The sequence below is a fragment of the Diorhabda carinulata genome, chromosome X (genome assembly GCF_026250575.1).
Source record: "Diorhabda carinulata isolate Delta chromosome X, icDioCari1.1, whole genome shotgun sequence".
In the NCBI taxonomy this organism is placed as follows: domain Eukaryota; kingdom Metazoa; phylum Arthropoda; class Insecta; order Coleoptera; family Chrysomelidae; genus Diorhabda; species Diorhabda carinulata.
In genome coordinates, this window is record NC_079472.1 from 10,016,128 (window position 1) to 10,037,064 (window position 20,937).

The 20,937-nt window shown below is 31.4% G+C and overlaps 1 protein-coding gene across 1 annotated transcript; it reads right to left on the reverse strand.

The window, feature by feature from the left end:
• Positions 1 to 476: 476 nt before the first annotated feature.
• LOC130900391 (choline/ethanolamine kinase) lies at positions 477 to 19,930 on the reverse strand. Its single transcript, XM_057810951.1, has 6 exons — positions 19,447 to 19,930; positions 19,126 to 19,241; positions 16,007 to 16,331; positions 5,983 to 6,262; positions 1,275 to 1,570; positions 477 to 1,216 (listed from the first exon to the last, which is right to left on the reverse strand). Exons 1-6 carry the CDS (start codon positions 19,471 to 19,473, stop codon positions 1,127 to 1,129), a joined length of 1,134 nt encoding a protein of 377 aa, XP_057666934.1. The 5' UTR covers positions 19,474 to 19,930; the 3' UTR covers positions 477 to 1,126.
• Positions 19,931 to 20,937: the final 1,007 nt, after the last annotated feature.

Below are 20,937 nucleotides of genomic sequence, written 5' to 3' on the forward strand. Positions count from 1 at the left end.
TTTGAAGTTTCAATTTTTTAGTGTATTTCTATACTTCAGCACCATCTAATTGAAAGGCGTTGTATTTAATCATGCTATCGATTTCAAGTAAAATTTCTAATTGATTTTTTAGCATCATTTTTTTTTTCAATTTTATACTAAAAAATCAATCAATCAATCATTTTAAACTTTTGAAAATTGTGATAAATACAAATTTTTCTTATAAAAATCTCGAAATTTGCTCAAATTAGTTTCCCAATTCCATAGTATATGTTACAGGGGTAACTCCAAAACTAATTGCTAATACAATATTATTTTAATTTTTTTATGTAGATAAAGATTAAAAGATAATAATAATAATTTGATAAAAACTGAAAGTAGTCGATACGTCAAATTTTTACCTGTCTTAAAAGCTAATACAAATCCGAGAAGACCTAAAATCAAGACGATTTAGAAATATAAACAAATATAAAAGGTTTAAGAAATAAGAAATAAAAGATAATTCGTTATTCCATTTATTTATATCCGAAAAAAAAATTATTGAATCAAATTTTGTTAAAGTTAAATAAATATTAAAAAAAAGACATGTTTAATAATGTAATGCAAATATATGCATTTTAATTCCTTTTATTTACACACATATATTTATATATAAACATATATTTTCCTTAAATAAAATTCAGTCTCGAAAACAATAAGCACATTTCATCAAGATCTAAGAAAATTTAATAACTAAAAAAATATATAACAATAAAAAAATATAAAAACAAATATTCAATTAAGTCTAACCAGTATTCCATCTCATAATTTTACAGAGTAATCCAAAAATATGGCAAAAAAATATTTCATATCACAAAATTCCATTGGTTCACTTCAGATTATAATAAAGAGAATTTCTTCAACGTCCCCCGTATGAATTAAATTGGAAAAAAATTTTCGGCACCAAAAATCTCAGTAAAAGACCATTTTGGGTTACTCTGTCAGATATAACATCGATAGAGGTGCTGGATTTAATTCAATTGTGATTTTATTATCTTCAATAAAAAATTCCGCTTCTCAATTTCTTTCTTCATAGAATCACAGTTACGATTTTTTTTCTTCGAAAATTTCTTCCCACTAACAAAACGATATTCTATTTTATCTAAATTTAATCGTCCATTTTCCTTTTTTGTTGGAATTTACTCGACAACTTCTGCTTCAACTGAAAGTAACTGGACAATCTACAATTCGCATATTCCTACAATAAAAAAAAATTAATCACAAAATAATTATTAATATTAATAGAATATACTCACCCAATAACCGAAGGGGATGTTGGATGTTTCGGCGTTTATTAGCGCCCATACTCCCCAAAATAAATGAGAAGCCATAGTGAAAACTTCGACTTCCCTTAAAACTTTTTTGGGATTTTCTCGCGAACCGATTTCGCGCAAATAGGCTCTAATGAAGCTCAATCGTTGTTTTTCTGTCGGATATCTATTCCAATCTTCTTCGAAGAATGGATGTTTGGGGTATTTGTAATCGTATACCCATTCGGCAAAATGGTTTGCTATATCAAACGATCTGTAGTTGTACGAACAATATTCGAAATCTAACATAAAAAAAGACATTAATTAATTTTTCACATTATGATTCTTGTTTTATATTGAAAAAGTCTTAGCCAAAACTTATTTGAAAAACCAAACGAGAAATGCGGCAACAATGGGCAAAAAGTGTAAAGATACTTTCAAAGACTCACTTTCCCGGCTTAGAAGTCAATAAAAATGCTGAAAACCTGAACTTACTGAGAGAAGGAATGAATGTTCTTAACAGGAGAAGCATAATTCTGGAACAAATAATCTTTTCAATAAACATTAGCAAGTGGGCGATTGGGAGCTTCAACCCCTATAAATCACCTAGCAAAGATGGCAGCCACGGTGCAAAAAAGCTTTGAAATAATAAAGAAATACCTTCAGAATCTTTTTGATTGTAGGTTATATACCCACAAAACGGCTAGAGGCAAAATTAGTATTTATACCTAAAACGGACTGGAGACCAGAAGATCAAGATCACCTCTTTTTTCTTAAAATCTATGGAAAAAGCCATACCTCAGAAGTACCGCTCTCGCAAAAAAGTCATTCCACAGCAAAAAAAAAGGCAAGTCAACCACTACATTGCCTAGTTGTTAGGGGCGGATTTGCCGATTAGCCTCCAGTACGCCATTTATCTTTTGTCGCCTCTACTGTCCTCAGGAATTTGATGCTTTTGTTTGAGAACTAAGATTTTAAACATTTTCATGACAAAAAATTGTTAAAGGACATTATTTTATGCATATTTTACAAAGCAACACAAATGAACGAAAACACTTCCACCGCTAGTACAGTAAAGGGCTGTCAGCAAGACGGAGTCCTATAACCTCTACTATGGTCATTGGTAGTGGATAAAATCCTCAGTAGAACTAGTAGAGTTGAATTTACAGTTCTATGCTATGTGGATGATCTGAATGCAAACGGCCCTAAACACAATCAAAATCTGGGGTGATGAAGAGTAACTCTCGATCAACCCCAGTAAAACATCAATAGACTCATTTACAAGGAGAAGGAAGGCATATATGAGCGCACCTATCTTTAATGAAACTAAATCAATACTTTCCAATGAAGCTAAATATCTACGAGTCATCCTTGATAAAACACTTAATTGGAACAATCCCCTCCACAAGGTAATTGCAAAAGCTACTGTGGTTATATGAATTTGTCACAAGCTTATTGGCAAGGCATGGGGCCTAAAACCTCAAATGGTATTCTGGACATACCAAACAGTCATCAAAACCTTGATCACATATGCAGCGCTTGTTTGGTGATCGAAAACTGTTTAAAAAAAACTTAACAATATTCTATTTAGGTATTACAGAGTCAATGTCAACCTGTCCTACAACAGCATTAGAGGCGCTACTGAACCTGCCTCTACTGAACATTTAGCGACGCCCACAGGCTACTCCAGACAGTAAAACTAGAGCCAGGAAATCTGATACATCACCTAAGGATTTCAGAGCTAATAAAGTCGTGACAAACCAATGGACCAAATGCATAGCATGTTAGACAAAGATCTTCCGCAAGCTCGAATGTATACAGAAATAATTCGAAGCTAGCGTAAGGAACTGGACTGGACGTTTCTGAACAAAAATCTTATACCTCTAGGAACAACATTAACCGTTTTTCAGGTAGAATTGCTAGCAATAAACAACTGCACTCAGGAGTGTTTATATAGAAAACCTCTCTAAAAAGCAGAAGTGGCCTTAAAGGTCCTGAAAGCTATTGAGAGAACATCCCAACTTTTATGGGATGTTCTCTTTTACTTTTATGGGATATGAGAAAACAAAGTAATCCTCATACGGCTTCCAGGCCATCAAGGCCTACCAGGAAATGAGGAAGTAGACAGCCTTTTGCAAAAAACTGTTCAAAACCCTACTGTGGCCCCACGAGATTGCACATCAATAACGAACTGAACAAATTGCTACAGAATCAGACGGAGCCTTACTAGAAAAACACTCCAGGCATAAGGTAACCCCAAAAGTTTCATAACCATATCAGCTAAGAAGTCGTGATGACCAGAAACGACATGAAACTGTTAGTCGGTCTTCTGACAGGTAAGTGCTTTGTCAAATACCGCATTGGATAATGGGCATGACAGAGGACGACTGTGAGTAAGCCGTTGAAACAGCAGAACATCTACTCTGCGAATGTCCTACCCATTTCACTAAAAGGTTTAAGTATCTCCAAAAAGTAGCACTAGCACCTAGGAAAGTGGGACACAAGAACCCACAAACAATTGCTTTTGGAAGGAGTCTAGGTTTTATGAAATCAAAATAATAAGGTGTAGAGTGTTGTAGATAATATCTTCTAGGTATTGGTGCAGAGTAATTAAAAAAAATATTTAAAATTATTTCAGGATTCCCTTTGTCTTTTGTCCATATAATTTAGTTATTTTTTTCTCAACTCACTCAGTATTTTTCGTAAGTTGAAACAAAACATAAAAATGTTTCCAGTTTTTGCAAAAATTTCAATTTCAAAATACATACATATATATATATATATATATATATATTATATATATTTAAATATATATATATATTTAATGAAATTACTGACTTGAGAATTCATTCGAGTTTAAGTTCATTATAACAAACAATATTTATCACTACACACCAAATGAAAATAATTTTAACGATGTTTTTCCGCTCATTTATTTCAAAATATGATAATGATGTCTAGTAATCGAATAATTAAAAAAAAAACATTTATAATGAGGAATAACCAATGGAAATAAACAAAAACCTACTTCTGAAGAAATGTTTACACTTTCGTTGTGAGTTTTAAATAACATTCTAATAAGTATACTACATATCAAAAGTTTTTTTTCCCCAACTATAGTTTACATCATACATAACAAATAAAAATACGATCGATTTTGATATTTTAAACATTGGAATATATTACCAAACTGTACTAACTCTGATATATTGCGAGCTTATACTTATTTATTCATCGTCTGGGAAATAATTGGTAAAAAATTGCGGCGTTTTAAAATTGATTATCTCTTTAAAAAACATTAAATTCATCGATGTCAAAAATCAATGTACAAAATGATTTGTTATAAATTATCAATAACATTAATCTGTGTCAATTTGAATATCGATTTTTGACATCGACGAATTTAAAGTTTTTTAAAAGAAATAGTCAAGTTTAAAACGCTGCGAATCTTGACTAATTATTTCTCAGACAATTAATAGATAAGTATTCGAAAGCTCGGAATATATTAGGATTAGTACAATATGTCTTTTGTCATATTCCCACTACTAAAACATTTATAATCTAGCTGGCAAAGACTTCCGTTCCAATTCATATAAGAATATAAATATTAATAAAACTACAGTCTGTAATTTAAAATGTTTGATTCATCGATGTAACTCCCTTTTGATTTTATTATTTCAGTGAACAATTTTGGCATTCTCTGTAACAATTTCGACAAATAATCTTTTCTCTGAATATTCCAAATATGTAGAATGGAATTATTATGAATAATTATTTTAAGTACCTTCTTTCTACCAAATATTCTTTGTACAACTTCGAGGAATGTTTGGGATCGTTGTAATGCTGGAAGATGATTTTTCTGCTGATTAGACGTTGGCCAGAACGTACTACATTGTTTCTTTCATCAAAATCTTTTTTTCCAAGTCTCCAGTCGTCCTTCCTCTAAAACATCTCCAAACCAACACCGAGCATACGCTGTGTATTGCAGTTGGAATTATCTATCTATCTAACTGTTCTTTTTTTCACCTATGGAAAAAAATGTTCCTACTGGAGCTAGAAGCTTCAAACTTTCATTCATCACTGCATCAAATTGTCTCCTACTTTTCTTTCGTTCAATGTTCTTTAGACCACTTGCGTACTCTTAATTTTATTTTGACGTTTACAAAAAAGTTTCTTCATTGCCACCCTTACAAAAACACCAGTTTTTCACTGTAGAAGTACTCAAAGGCAGATCCCCAGATTCATGGATCTGAGCTGCTATCTGATCAATTATGGTTTTTCGATACCACCCTGAACATTCCCTATCGCCAAAGCTCCTGGTGGACGAAAATTTTTAATGGTAAGTGAAGATACTTCTAATTCGGTGCAAAGGTACGGTTTCTTTTGCCTAAACTATTGCTATTATTGAACGTATTTCAACTGTTAGTTATTTGGTTTTACCAATTTTAAAAATGAATTTTTGAAAACTTCACAAAAAGATGTCTTGGTCCAAAAGTATAAATCACAGCACGTTTTTGTGTCCCACTGGGACTAAACTACAATCATAAACACCGAAAAAATAATTTATAATTGAAGAATAGACACTAATCGATAAAATATCAACATATCCTCGTATAAAGAAAAATTTTGAAAAGTGTATTATTTTGAAATTTAATGATTGGATTGTGAGGTGAGCAAAAACTTTTGACCGGTAGTGTAATATCTCGACACTCACCAATAATAACTAGCCTGGGTTCTTCATCGTTGTTATTTTGTTTATCGGATTCTATGGGAAGGAGTATATTTCCTTCCTGAAAATCGTTATGGCAAAAAACGACAGGACTATCTTCTGCTTCTAATTTCGTTTTCAACCAGTCGCATTCGCTTTTCAAATTAGTTTTTTCTAAAAGTATTTTAATCGATTGTGGCATGTTGTTAAGTTGCATGGTATCGAACGTGCACAACCATCTATCGAGAGTATTCCATAGCCATTCAGGCGCTTTATGTAACGGAACCTGAAAATATTTACAGCAATTATTGAACTGTCTGTTTTCCTAAAAAAATATTTTAGCTGAAACAATATGTTTTCTGCAAAAAATTGTCATTCGCCATTCATTTTAATATGTTTTTGAACCCATGGGCGATGTGGTGATTTCAAAAATTTTATTTTAATAGAAAATTTCTTGATTCTTTAATAAATTTTCAAATTTTGACTATGTATACTTCTCGTGTCGAAAGAAAAAACGATAATATCGCAACAATTTTGGAATAATATTTTTAAATAAAATTATGTATACATAGTCACTATTTTTTCACCATATATAAATTAATCTACGTTATTAAAAATAATTTAATATACTCAAGATATTAAAAACGTTTAAAAGATGAAAAAAAAAACAGTGCGTGATTTATTAAATCGCTTAAGGTCGTATCACACTGACCGGATAACCGGTCCGCCACATATATAAATGGAAATAATTGAAAAATGGTATTTAGTCACAGACCTAATAACACAAGAGACCAAATTGTTTACATCCAAACTTTTATTTAATCTGCCAATCTCATGTGGATCAAAAAGTTCTTTACTATGCCTACATTTTGAGAGGTGATAAAGCGTGGAAGTAGATCTGAAAGGGATACTGTCAGTTTTTATCGAATTACGTCGTTCAAAACATAAACTAAAGAACATAGAAAACGATGGTTAGATACTATAACTGCACCTATAAAGATCAATGGAAACATTATAAATAATCTTCGTTACGTAGATGATACCTTGGTAGTGACCTGTAGCCTACCAGATCTTCAATCTCTTATGGACGTTATTGTAGAATATAGCGAGCAATTCGGCCTTTATATGAATACGTCCAAGACCAAATTATTGGTTTTTTCAAATGCAAAGAAACGCCACTCGAAGACTCCATGGAGAGATCATTGAACAAGTGCCATCTCTACCTGGACACGCTCGTCAACCAGCAATGCGACCCAAAACTCGAAATTAGATCAAGAATTGAGCAAGCGCGGAAAACTCTGAACAACATGAGGACACTTCTGGCAAACCGCAACCTCGGCCTGGAACTCCGGACCAGAATGCTTCGCTGTTACATATTTTCTGTTCTTCTGTACGGATGCTGCGGATATCTTGGACGGAACATAAGACAAACATAGAGGTCCTACAGTAAATGGGTAAACTTCTCACGACAATCAAGGAGAGAAAGTTGCAGATACTGAAGACGAGGAATACAAAAGAGCAACTAGAAGTAGTGCAGACACCGAAAAGAATCATAGCAAAGAAAGAAGAGGAGCCACTTATTATAGTCTATTTTTTTAATGTTCGGAAAGGTTTCCGCGGTCGGGATTATGAACAGAAGAATTAGATTCACGAGTTGAAGCACGTTGGAATTTTGAATATTCTAGAAGTTTCGGCGCCTCACAGTGTTATCGTGATTGTTGGTGCTGTGGTAGTGTAAACAGTGTGTTCAGTATGAATATCACCAACGGTTTTGTTTTGCATGCCATGACGTCATTCAAAACGCCTTCAAGGTGAACGTCGACTACCTATTGGACAACAAGAGGAAGATAGAAGAGCTACTGGAAAGTATCATCCTGGATCCTCCACATCACGGCCATATTTATCCCCCATAGTCTATTCTCGACATAAAGATTATTTCCTTAGTTCTAACCAAATATTACAAAAAATGTTTTATTTAAGGAGAAATTGGTCGATAATCAGTACAATACTGGCGGCATAAGAAGGTACGCATTTTGCAGCGTTGTCGTTGCCGGAAAGCAACTTTAAGCTGACAAGGATAGTCCTCTCGTTTTTGCACTCATTACTTGGTCACTAACAATGTTCGATCGCCTTCAGATGCATTTTACCAATGAGGTATTTTGGATCTTGTGTTATTAGGTCTGTGAATTTAGTAGTAGAAGCAATATATTTCCGAACGTGCTTTTAATACACCACATATTATTTTTTACAAAACGCAATCAGAATTTTTCATAAAAATCTGATTTATTCAAGTTTAATACCTATTTGTCGCTAAAATATATTAATGGGGGCAATGATGATGATATCTTGGGTGTTGGACACCTAAATAGTTAGTAAGTACCACTGAAAATGTCTTTTTAGAAAAAAAAATGACATTTATGAACACGTCGAGAAATAATATTTAGAAATTGCTTGCATACTTTTCTGTTCCATTTACAACCTTGAAAAGTGTGAAAATTTTAAAATTACCGACTTATAAAATATTTTTCATATTTGGGGATCTGATAAATTTGTATAAAGTGTATGGAGGAATCGCGAATATTATACGAGGAAACGAAAACGTATAAAAATTATTAGATACTCTCAACAATTTATGGACTGTTTAAAGCGTCTGAAATTTTAATGTACCTGTAGTATGATACTGAAAATTGTAGAAAAAATTATGATGTAGATAAAAATTAGAAGGAAATTTACTTGTTTGGATAATGATTAATGATTGGAACGTAATTTCCGTGGCTTGTATTTTATCTTAATTGAGGGGTTCCTCTAGTTTCTCGAGTCGAAAAAATCGATTTTTTTTTCATAAATCACATCTACAACATGCGTAGAAAATGTGTATTTTTCGATATTCGAAGGGGTTCTCAAATTACGAACCTGGAACGGAGAGCGCGCCGGGCTGTTCCGAAAGCCGAGAGGCGTTGACTAATGGTCGCATTCAGTGACACATAAGCAACAAACTGAACACGAATAAAAAAATTGTTCGGCTGATTTTTTTTTGTTTTATTTATGAAGCCCCATTCACCGCATAATTATAAAAGGAAGTATATTTAAGACCAACGATCGTGATCGTTTTGGTTGATACAACTCCACTGAATTGTTTCGAAAAATAACTGGTCGAGAGATTTGAATTTGAAGTATCCCGCCAAAAGCAGAGAGGAAACTGTCATTTCATGTAAGTTTAGTACTGGTCATGAACCAAGAGATGGGGCTGAAACGGGAACTCGAGTTAGCTGTCTATAGGATATGGTTCATCTATGACTTTAACCTTTCGTGAATTAGGACTGAGTAAAGGGGAATAGAGACTATTGAAACACGCTTCCAAATTATGAGTAAGACGCCGTGGTTCAAATTAGCTGTGGCAGTTGCGAAGCGTACTATACAAGGATAGTCACGGAAGTACCTGGCATGACCTAAAGATGGCGGTAGTTACTGTATTAGAAAATACACAATATATACAGCATATGTTTCAAGTTTGAAGACGCCACGTTGTTTAGTATTCGTTTAGCAGCCATCAATTGTAACTAGCCCAACTAGTATTAAAGATGAAATAGATTCTACTCTGGGTGAGGCTGCTCCTTTGTTATCCAGAGTAAAATATTGAATGAAGGGAACACTCCGGAAATGTTGATTGATTGAAAATTTAGATAATGCTGTGCGCAAGATAAATGCCGCGTTTGGAACGCAATGGAACAAAAATGATGTTTCCATCGAGTGTTTAGCAATATTTCACAGAAATGAAGCCGGATTTTCATAACCATGGATGAAACGTGTGTTCTTCATTTCACATCCCAAAAGAACAATCAAAACAGAGGACTGAAAAGGGAGTACTTTGTAGAAAAAAAGACATCTGCAGGAAAGGTCATTTTTTGGGATGCGGGTGGGATAATTTTCATTGAATATTTTGAAAAAGGAAAAACAAGTATTATGCAAACTAATAGCAATATTTGAGCGAAGAAATCAAGCAAAAACGGCCGCATTTGGCTAAGAAGGAAGTGTTGTTTCATCAAGACAACATCCGTTATTGCAATGACCAAAATTAATGAAGTAATGTTTGAATTGCTACCTCATACACTTTATTTGCCAGATTCAGCCCCCTCGGATTATTTTCTGTTCTCATACTTGAAAAAATGGTTCGGTTGTCAAAGATTTTGCAGAGGTGATGTCGGCAGTTAATGGCTATTTTGAGGAGCTTGACGATTCTTATTACGAAAAAGTTATTGAACATTGTGTATACACTGTTTTTACTACAACTACACCAACATTCATAATTGCATTGTCTAACGCTCGTTTCGACAAGACTGAAGGTAAACTGTCTCTGAAGACGATTATTTGGTTATCGAAACGCGCGTCATATAGTGTAATAGTGTGAGTGTTGGTGTAAACAGTCTATTCACTATGAATATCCTCAACGGTTCCAGAAATTCCAGCTTAGTTATTGAACATCAGTGGAAAAATTAACAGGATATTACGTTGAAAAATATTTTTTTTCCAAAATGATTGTGTTTTCTTGGTTGGGCAAGGTACTTCAGGTACCAACTACTGGACCGATCTTGTTCAAATTTGTACAGCATTTTTAATGTTATAAACCATCGACTTAACTATGATATCTTCGATAGTTTATTTTTGTACGAGCGACAAACGTGATAAAAATTTTCAAAGGTGTATATAAAAAATTAAGTTTTTGTAATTTAGAATTCCCTATAGTTCAATTCCTACTCTTAAATATGAAGATTATAATGTCGTTTACTTTTTTGATTTCGGATAAGCAGAACATCCGCATTTTTGGTCACTGTCGAGCCCCACTTTTACTTGATGTCTTCATGTCGACCATTATAACTTTTACTCCATCATATATTTTGACTTGATCATTTCAATGGTCTACCCATAAAAAAAAATATTGAAAATGCAATAAAAAAACAGCCGAGGAACTAGAGGACCCTTTTAATAATATTTATTTAATATAGTGATAACCTAATTGAGAGAAAAAAAATATATCTGTTGGAAATCCTAAGATGAAAATTAAAGATTTGTAGGTCGAGTTTCATAATTATTTTCATTAAATTATAGATTTATAAATGTTAAAAGCAAATCGAAGGATGATTAACCGCAACTAAATAATATTCAAAACCTTGATTTTTATATCGATATTGATCAGAAACCAACCGGAAATTAATAAAATTAATAAATCGTTGAAATAAAATTGTAAACAACAGAAAAATTTCCTCCCTGTTTTTATCAAATTAATGATTTTGATAAGCTGTAAAATGCTCACACAACTTCTCGATAACGATGCTGAGTGTACATAAAAAAATGATTCGGCAAGGTCTAGTTATAAAAGATAATTCTGTATAGATAAAATTAATTTATTGGAGGTATTAAATAATTTTATTATCGTTATACAAATAATTATTCGATTAAAATAAAGAAATGATGAAATTAATGTAAATGTTTCGTTATAATTAAAGTGTGAGCAGTTTACCACGATGTAATTAGTAAAATCAAGAAAGTTTCAAAAACATTTGTTTAAGGTATAAAAAAAAAATAATGAAATGAAAAAGCAAAAAATAAAAACAATGACAAGGAAATGAACACTGTTTATACCTTATAATGAAAAATAAACCGTGACAAATAAGCAAAAAACATGTTGTTTTTAATCATTATTAATGATGATTTTCCCTACGGTTGTACGGATCCCATAGAATTTTTCAGCCCGTAGGGCCGCCTTTAGGGCACGCCATTGGCACGCAATGTGTGTCGCAATTCAATTTTTGCTAGAACATAACAATCACATACCACATATGTGTGATAGAATGGTAACAAAATATGTCAGCACATGGTTTTTCCTCTATTAGACACGTTCATGTCATAGGTCAGATCATCAAGCAAAACTTTCTAAATAAATGATCTAATCAACTGAATAGAAATTATTTTACATTAAATAATTACAACTTTTTCGTTTTGTTTAGCAACATATACAAGGAAAAAAAGTAAGTTTATTATTAAAACAACACGTCGTAATAAGAAATAGGGTGACTACGCCAGCGCTTGGCAATGTATAGTTTTTTCCAATATCAATTGCAGAAGATTGTTATACGGGGAACAATTAATATTTCATAAATACGCACGGCACGCATACCAAATTAAGAAATAAGAATATGTTGGAACGAATATGCCCGCCAGACAATCTGCGATAAGCAGTGGCGTCGTTTGGTGAGATTCATTTAATTCATACATTTCTTTAAATAAATAGAAATATGGCGTTCTTTAGACCATAGGCGAATGAAGATTTGATCAGTGTCCAGAACTGAGTAAAGAAGTAGTTGATCTCGTAAAGAAAGTTCTAGTAGCAGACCGCCAAGAGCTTTGGAAAAACTGTGTATCACTCTATTTACAACCCTCAATAATTTAATCAAATGATGACTCTAATTCAGACGATTCTGACTACCATTATTATTTATAAAGATACTTTGGAATTGCAAAGATTTTTTTTATTATATTTTATTTGCAAAAAATTTAATTTTCCTTTATGGTATTTGTTTTCCAGAAAAAAAACGAATGTGGTGCAAAATGAACTCAGTTCACGTGTGATACTCTCTTTAAACCAAACCCCCTTACAGGCAGGAACATTTTACTCGTCTATTTACGTTTTATAATTTAATATTCAGTTGTAGCAATTTAACGTTAATGATTGTTTTCTAAATTCCAAGTAGACTACAATTAAGTGCATCTGTATAAATAACGGCGTATAATAACGATTCGATTGCCTTTTAACGAATACTTTCTAGCAAAAGATTATTTTCTGTTCTCAGTCTTGAAAGAAAAGCACAGTTGCCAAAGATTTTCCAAACAAAGAGGTGATGTCGGCAGTTAATGGCTATTTGTAGGAGCTTGACGATTGTTATAAAAAGTGTATCGAAATTATTAATCATCGCTGGGAAAATATACGGAGATAAGAGAAGATCAATAAATATATTTTTTTCAAAATTTTTTTGTTGACTTATAACACCAGCCTTAGGCAAATTTTGGGTTTTACAAGAAGCACAAACTGAGCATTTATTCACTTGGCGATATACAGAACTTCTCAGTTATGAGAATCAGTTTTAGGTATGCCCAAATGAGCACTTAATTTATTGTCATGAAATAACTTCAATATGTCAATTCTGTTAGGGGTAGGAACGAAAATTTTCCAATTAGATAAGTTACTAGAAATTGGATCAGACGAGAAAATTATTGTTAACCTTAAATGTGGAGCAAGTATCTGGAGGATGGGACGGACATGAATCTCTGGTACAGGGATGGATAGAGAGACTCAAGGCTCGCGTTGGCAGGATCGCATGACCTGAAGCAGTAATGATTGAATTTCTCGAATAAGGTCGATAACAAACTAATTTCTTCAAAAACTCGAAGTTAGAATAAATAATTCCGAAGTGATTGATCAAAATGATCACCATTCACTTTTTGACAATAGCCGAGGCGATTGTTGAATTCTCGTACAACATTTTGTGTGACCTCAGGGGTTTTTTTATCAATTTCTTTTTTAGATTTTAAATATCCCCATAAGTTAGGCACAATTACCCTATTCATCAATCAAACAAAATTTAAAAAGCATTCGCTTTATTTTTATAGTAAATTGAAGAAAGAAATTAGTTAATTAAAAATAATTATGAGAAAAAACTAACAAGTTTATTGAACTACAATTATAATATTGAACAATGTGATCTGAAATGTTCCAATTTGTATCAAACGTAAATATACCACACCCAGTATTCCGTTAAAATGAGGAGCAATGATTATTTTCCATTCGAAAGTTCGATGGCTTTTATATAAATAAGATGTTCGGATGGAGTTTTTTTTTTCCTTATCTCTTATTGTATTTATATTTCTTTGTTGTATTAACAACGATTCAAACTATAAAAAATTCCTTACTCTTCTAACAAAAATGGATAATATTTTGAAAAAAAGTTGCTAGGAAAAAAAATTATTATAGATGAAATATTAAGGAAGTCACAAAAATTAGATTTTCCGGGAAACTAGACATTTTTTCGGTCAAAAATATATAAAATTTCATAGTTTTTCACATACTTTCAATAAAAATTGACATGCTTGTATAAAAAATTCCATATTTCCAAAACCACTCGAGATATCGATATATTTTTGACATGAAACGAGTATCTTACCGACATTTGATATTGGATTACTCCAGTTGAAGAATGGCAACGTTGTAATACAAAAAAAATGTAAGAGAAACGCCCTCTCGTGGTCATATAAAGCGAGTTATATAACAAAGTTAGAAGTTATGAACCAAAATTTTATATCAGGAAGTAAAAAAAAATTCTTGCAGATTTCAAATGTCAAATTTCTGTGGAAAAGGGTTTTTTGACACGAGGGGTACGAAAAAAATATTAGTTGCTCAAAGTAAAAATTATTATAGACGAAAAATTAAGGAAGTCACGTGAATTGTATGTCAGAAAAAGAATTATTAGAGGCAGAAAATTGAGGAAAATTTACGATTTTCCGGAAAACTAGACATTTGATCCCAAAACTAGCGTGATTTTTGGGTTAGGTTAGGTTTCGGAAAACTATATACAAAATTCCATAGATTTCGCATACTTTCGCTAAAAACGTGCATTTCCAACTATTATGTTAAAAAAATCCAGAAATTAACAAAAAAAATTGACATGCTTGTATAAAAAATTCTATATTTCCGAAGCTACTGGAGATATCGAAATATTTTTGACATGAATCCATTGAGGAAAAGAGTATATAACTGACAGTTGATATTGGATTCCCCCCGTTTCAAATTTGTGAAAAATACACTGGGTTAAATTTGGCGTACATTTTTTTTTTTTTTTTTGAAAAATAACCACAGAGAAATTCATAGTACCTACAGTTGAGGAATGAATGGCAACGTTGTAATACAAAAAAATTGTAAGAGAAACGTTGGTAGTATCATAGAAAAAACACCACATCAATCTCGTGATCATACAAAGCGAGTTATATAACAAAAAGAAAGAAGTTATGAAACAAAAATAGAAAAACATTTTTATTTCAAATCCTACTAAATTTTTGTGAAAATGTGTACGAGAAGTTACTCGGAAAAAAAACTATTATTGACGAAAAATTTATAAAATATGAAAATAAATCAAAAAAATATTTAAAAATAAAGAAATCGTTATTTTTTGGTGAATTTTCTAACACCCTGTAGGTCTACTACATTTAAGCTGCAGCCTGACGAATTTATTATCAAATTTCTGTCATTATGATATTTTTTGTAATACGAATCTTACGTAAAGAAAATTTTCAGAAACTCTTTTCTTCATTTACCATAATCAAAAATTCATTCATAGTTTTACTGATGATCTTTGACCGATTCTTTATTAAATTGTTTCTAGATTTGTTAAAAATAATGAAAAAAAGTCCGTTTCAAATATAGACAAATATTTTTATTAATAAATTTGTCAAATTTCGACTTATTTCAAAAAAACGACAAATAAATAGTATCCAATTATCTTTATGAAAATAATCGATGAAAGAAATAAAAATAAGAGATCACTTGATTTGAAAGACACGTAGTTCATTGCAGTCAAAATATATTTGAATAAAGACCGAAAAAAGACCCAAAATCATGAGGATTTAGCAAGAAAAACTGTGAAATAAATAAAAAGTAAAAATTCGTAGTTTAATAATCAATGATATTCTAATTTTTTTAAGGGAATTTAATATCTATATTTGAAACGTTCTTTAGCGAAATTAGTCGGATATTAACGAATCATTACATTTTAACCAACATTCTTTTTTTTTTATTTAAAAAAAATAAACAAAAAGTATTAGATTCGTTAATTTCCAACACCCAAATTAGCATCTGAAATAACGTAACCATGGGCTGAACATAAACCAATTAAAAAAAATTGAAAATATTTTTTACCTCCTCGTTTGATAAAAAAAAATCTAGAAAAGAAATATAATTAATTCAAACTATTCGAAAACTTACCTCCATCGAATGAATAGCCGCCATTTTTTTAGCTATTTGTACGGACAACCTTTCGTCTGATAATTCTTCAAGTAAAAGTGGTCTAGCATTGATGTACTGTTCGATTCTTCCGCCTGGAAAGATGCCGTGTAATTTCGGACCTAAATTCCTTTCAGATAATAAAGTAAAGATGACCGATTCGGTAATTAGAGCCTCGAGAGCACCTTCTCCATGAGTTTGGCCGTAAATTCGAATTAGTACGTCTTTGGGTTCGTTTTCTTGTTTGGATTCAGTCAATAAGCCGCCAGGAAGAGATACGTGGTACAGATGGTTAGAAAGACCTCCACTATATAACAAAGGGAAGCCATTTTATAACTCAAAGTATTCTTCTTGCGACAAATACGAAATAATTTACATACTAAGCGATGTAGAAAATACATACAGTATTAATTAATTTATTAACGCGTATTCACTATTTAACACAAAAATCTCTCTGGTTGACAAAACAATATACGAGGTATTGGTATTAAGTAACGAAACTAGCGGTGCTAACAAGCCGTCAGTCCGCGTGGACTCAGCATCTCCACTGTTTACCAATGAAAACATCGAATCGTAAACATAAATGCCTTTCTGTTGGCCGAAGTTGTCGGAAGGCGTATGTACACAATACCTTTAAAATATTCCTGCCAGACAGTCTGCGATAAGCAGAAGCGTCGTTTGGTGAGATTCATTAAATTTACCTCTTTTGAAGCTTGCAGTCCAATTTTTCACGGTCGCATACGAAGGACATTGATCACCAAGGGTATCTTCGTAAATCTGCTTACCTCTTAATCCTTTTAAATACTATATTTGATGTATATATGTAAGTACTTGATGATGGCTCGATACTCCAATTTTTCGATTTTCACAATTTCGGTGGACATCTTTTTGCTTTTAATTTATTGCGTAACTCTAGTTTACTTTTTTGACGTCGAACTTTACCCTTACACTCCTAATAATTTATTGTTCGCTGCTATGGTAACGCGATATTTTGTTTATGCATGGAACTGGTTTAGGCTAACTAGATATGAATACATCCCCGTAAATTAAGGGGGATGGAGATTGTATTTTTCTGTTTTCAAGGAAGCAAAGTACGTTTTCCATCTCTTATTTTAAATTCCTACGTAATTCGACGCCTCTGTTTTTATCATTGTATTACGCGCGATATCTTTGTCAAAATATTATATATATATTCCCATGAAATTGTTTACGCGTTTTAATGTTTCAGCATACCAAGAAAAGGTTTTATTTAAATTGCGTCTCAAATAAATAATATCTCTATTTCGTGAAGGTTAATTCATAATTTTTATATAATATCAAAACAAATAATTAAAATTCCAGTAGTTGTGGAAAAGAATAATAAATTATTACGCAACTAGAAAAACCAAACCAAATAAAACACATTTCAACCTGAATTTATCTAGATTAGAAGCTAAATCACACGTCAAAATTTATCTTTTGATAAACTGCATTAAGATAATTTTGGAAATTAATGTTGCTGTTCTATAAGTGATAATCGACCTTAATCGGCTGTTAATGGACAAGATCTGACAAAAGTAAACGCCAATTTACCTGAATATACATGAATCGATGTGATTCAATCTCAATCCACGTCAATAGACATCAGAAAACATCAATCAACATGAAGTCAGAATCGACCTCAGTCAGCTTCAATGGATTGTTAATGGACAAGATTTAACAAAGGTAGACGTCAATTCACCTGAATATAGAGGAATCAATGTGATTCCACCCCAATAGACATCAATCAACATGAAGTGACAATCGACCTCAATCATCTTCTATGGAATGTTAATGGACAATATCTGACAAAAGTAGACGCCAATTCACCTGAATATACATGATTCGATGTGATTCAATCTCAATCGACGTCAATAGACATCAGAAGATATCAATCAACATGAAATGTTGTAACCTTCACCGAATTATTTATTAGTAATATTTATCTTTATTACTTTTTTGTGTACAAACATTTTTATCTGTCCTAAAATGTTTAATGCAAACAAGTTTATTTTCAAACTAGTCTTATCAGTTTTCATTCTGTAAAACGAGGAATGTGTTGGAAAAAGATGTCGGATGCCAAAGTATGTTAACGTTTCAAATAAGACTATAAGGTTACTGTTTTCCAAAAATAACTCTCCAGACACGACGTCGTATAAAAATATCAGATAACGAATAAAAGAAAAATATATACAGTAAACTGACGAAATGAAGAAACATATTAGTTATTTTTGGATTTATGTTAATAGAACAATGACTTTTGACCATCAACAACCCATAAAAAAAACAAATATATAATCATTTACATGGGGTAAGGGATATTTTAGATTTGCCCTTGGTATAGGAAATTCAGAGCTCGATAAAAAAACAGCTCTTGGGAGCACCAGGTTACAAGAAAACCCAAGACCGAAAGATGAAGAGATTAACCTAGGAAAAATCTTTAATAGAAATTTGGGAAGAATTGAGAAGTGTTCGGGACAGGGATTGGCAAATAAGAGGAGGAAAACATGGAAATGACGAATGAGAGATCATTAGTAAGCCTTTCTCCTCTAATAGTACAAATACAGTACTACGACACTTATTGATCACTTTTATCTTATCATTTACTATATAATCTATCAGGAATAATATAGATAAGAAATCAAAGCTCGTAGTAAAGGTGAGAGTCATTCAAAAAAATGATAATAGATGTTTGTTTATTGCAAGAACATTGACCCAAATAGATATTTTACGTAATATATAAAATTTGCAATAAAATAAAATTTATCTGATTATACTGTTATCAAATTTTCATTATTTTTAACATAACTTAATTATACCTTTGCCTTTACTTCTATTATGAATTATTTTTGAAATTATATTAAGTATAATTTTAATACACCAGGTATACACGTATTAATAAGAACTACAAAATTTTTGTATTATTATTATTAAGAATATAATTTTGATAAGGAATATTTGAAAACAAATAATCTAGAGTTCATTATTGTTTATTTAACATTTCAATGTATTAGATTTTTTTTCCCGAAATAAAATATTGTATTGATAATTTTAAGGAAAATTTTTAAAACTTTTTCACTTACCAGATATGTTTGAAACCGATATTGTTAGCAGTGACCTTTTTCCAAGCACCGTGAAGGTAATCTCTACATATCCTCGCCGTTAATTCTTTCATCTCGAAACAGTCTCCAGAAGCGGGCTTCAAAAATAAATCCAAACAAATTTTATAAGGAATTATTGGTGGTCTCATAATATCACATATTAATATAAAAGATATTAAATCTTATAGGGAGTTTGCTATTGGCAAATGACAAATTGTAGTGAAACTAGATCGATATTTTTACGCAGACGTTATTGAAATACGGAAATTATCAAAAAATATATTTTTTATTAATTAATTTTACCTTATTCTTTGGTACAATATCCATCATCTTAGAAATAATCACAGGGTAAAAGAAACTACTAAATCTTTCCTATTAATAATTGTTTGTTTTAAGTGGTACAAGTTTTTCTTATCACAGAGTAAATTAATGTTATTATCAAAATATTTTAGCAAAAAATATATATAAATATTATATTCGAACGAGTTAAACACTTCTAATCTCTCCAACTGCTCAAAATGGAATGTTTTTAATGCTAGTTTCTCGTGGAAGTGACGATCTCATATCAGGCGATTAAGAAAATAGCAACGTTGCCATATCTATTTTATATTTACTAACTAACAATTAATAAAATAAGTATATATGAATAAAAAACAAAATTTTTAGAAGTAAAGAGAAAAATAAGTATACGTAATTACATAAATGAAGTTGTAGTAGCGAATAACTTAACAAATAGTATCCTAATTATTGACGTTTTCGTTATCGTTGTAAATAATACTACGGTTCTGTATGAAAAAAAACTTGAAATAGACGATGTATACGTGAAAACACATTTTAATTATTTGTTAATTAACTTGTTGTTACAGTTAATTATCGAGTTGAGCTGTTGATAAAACGTAATTTATTTTTAAAACCCAGTTTTGGCAACAGTGCGTTCGAGCTGCATAATGACGTGGCCCGTTTTCTAAGGACACAACAGAAATACTAGACAAACAGTGGCGTATCAAAATGTTATTTTTTGTATAAAATTTGTATACTAAGTAATATTAATTTGTACATGACAAAATTAAAATATTATACTAACTTTAACCTGATAATAGATTAAAAAAATTTGCGATACTGTTTTGCATATTTACACTAATTTATGGCAAAAAATAATTACGTACGTTTTGATAACTGTTTAAATACATTTTATGACGAATCAAAATTATTATTACCAATAAAACGTGTTTACGGGGTGTGATACAATAGTATGGAAACATTTGATTTTCAATTTTCATAGTTTTCTTTAATTTTACTTTTAAATAACACGATTTAATGTCAGGGACGACAGTATCGGCGTGCGTTTGGGTAGAAACAAATTATTTCCACTTGTATCGCCGTGCCTTTGTACAAAAAGAATTTAATATGCCGAATACATATACAACTTGTCGCATTAAAATGAAATAAATTATTTAGTTAGATTTCAAGATTTTTTTTTTAAACCAAACTTTTATTTGTAAATAAAGGATTTTTATTCAATTCAAATGTAGCGCCGTGTATTTGCGTGAAAATGGAATTTAACACGACAAATAAATATACATTTTGTTCCTTCAAAATGAATTAAGTTATTTAGTTAGATTTCAAGATTTTTTTTATAAACCAAACTTTCGTTTGTAAATAAAATATTTTTATTTGATTCAATTGTAGTGCGTGCGTTTGGACATAAATAGAATTTAATATGGCGAATAAATATACAGCTTGTCCCATTGACATGAAACAACTTATTTAGGTAGATTTCAAGGTTTAAAAAAA

What these genes read in the sequence shown, in the direction of transcription:
- LOC130900391 (XM_057810951.1), bottom strand. Translation starts at nt 19,473, where the DNA reads ATGATGGATATTGTACCAAAGAATAAG. An exon ending in ATCGGTTTCAAACATATCTG is followed by an intron (nt 16,332 to 19,125) that starts GTAAGTGAAAAA and finishes TTTGTTATATAG; the next exon opens with TGGAGGTCTTTCTAACCATC. An exon ending in CGGCTATTCATTCGATGGAG is followed by an intron (nt 6,263 to 16,006) that starts GTAAGTTTTCGA and finishes AAATATTTTCAG; the next exon opens with GTTCCGTTACATAAAGCGCC.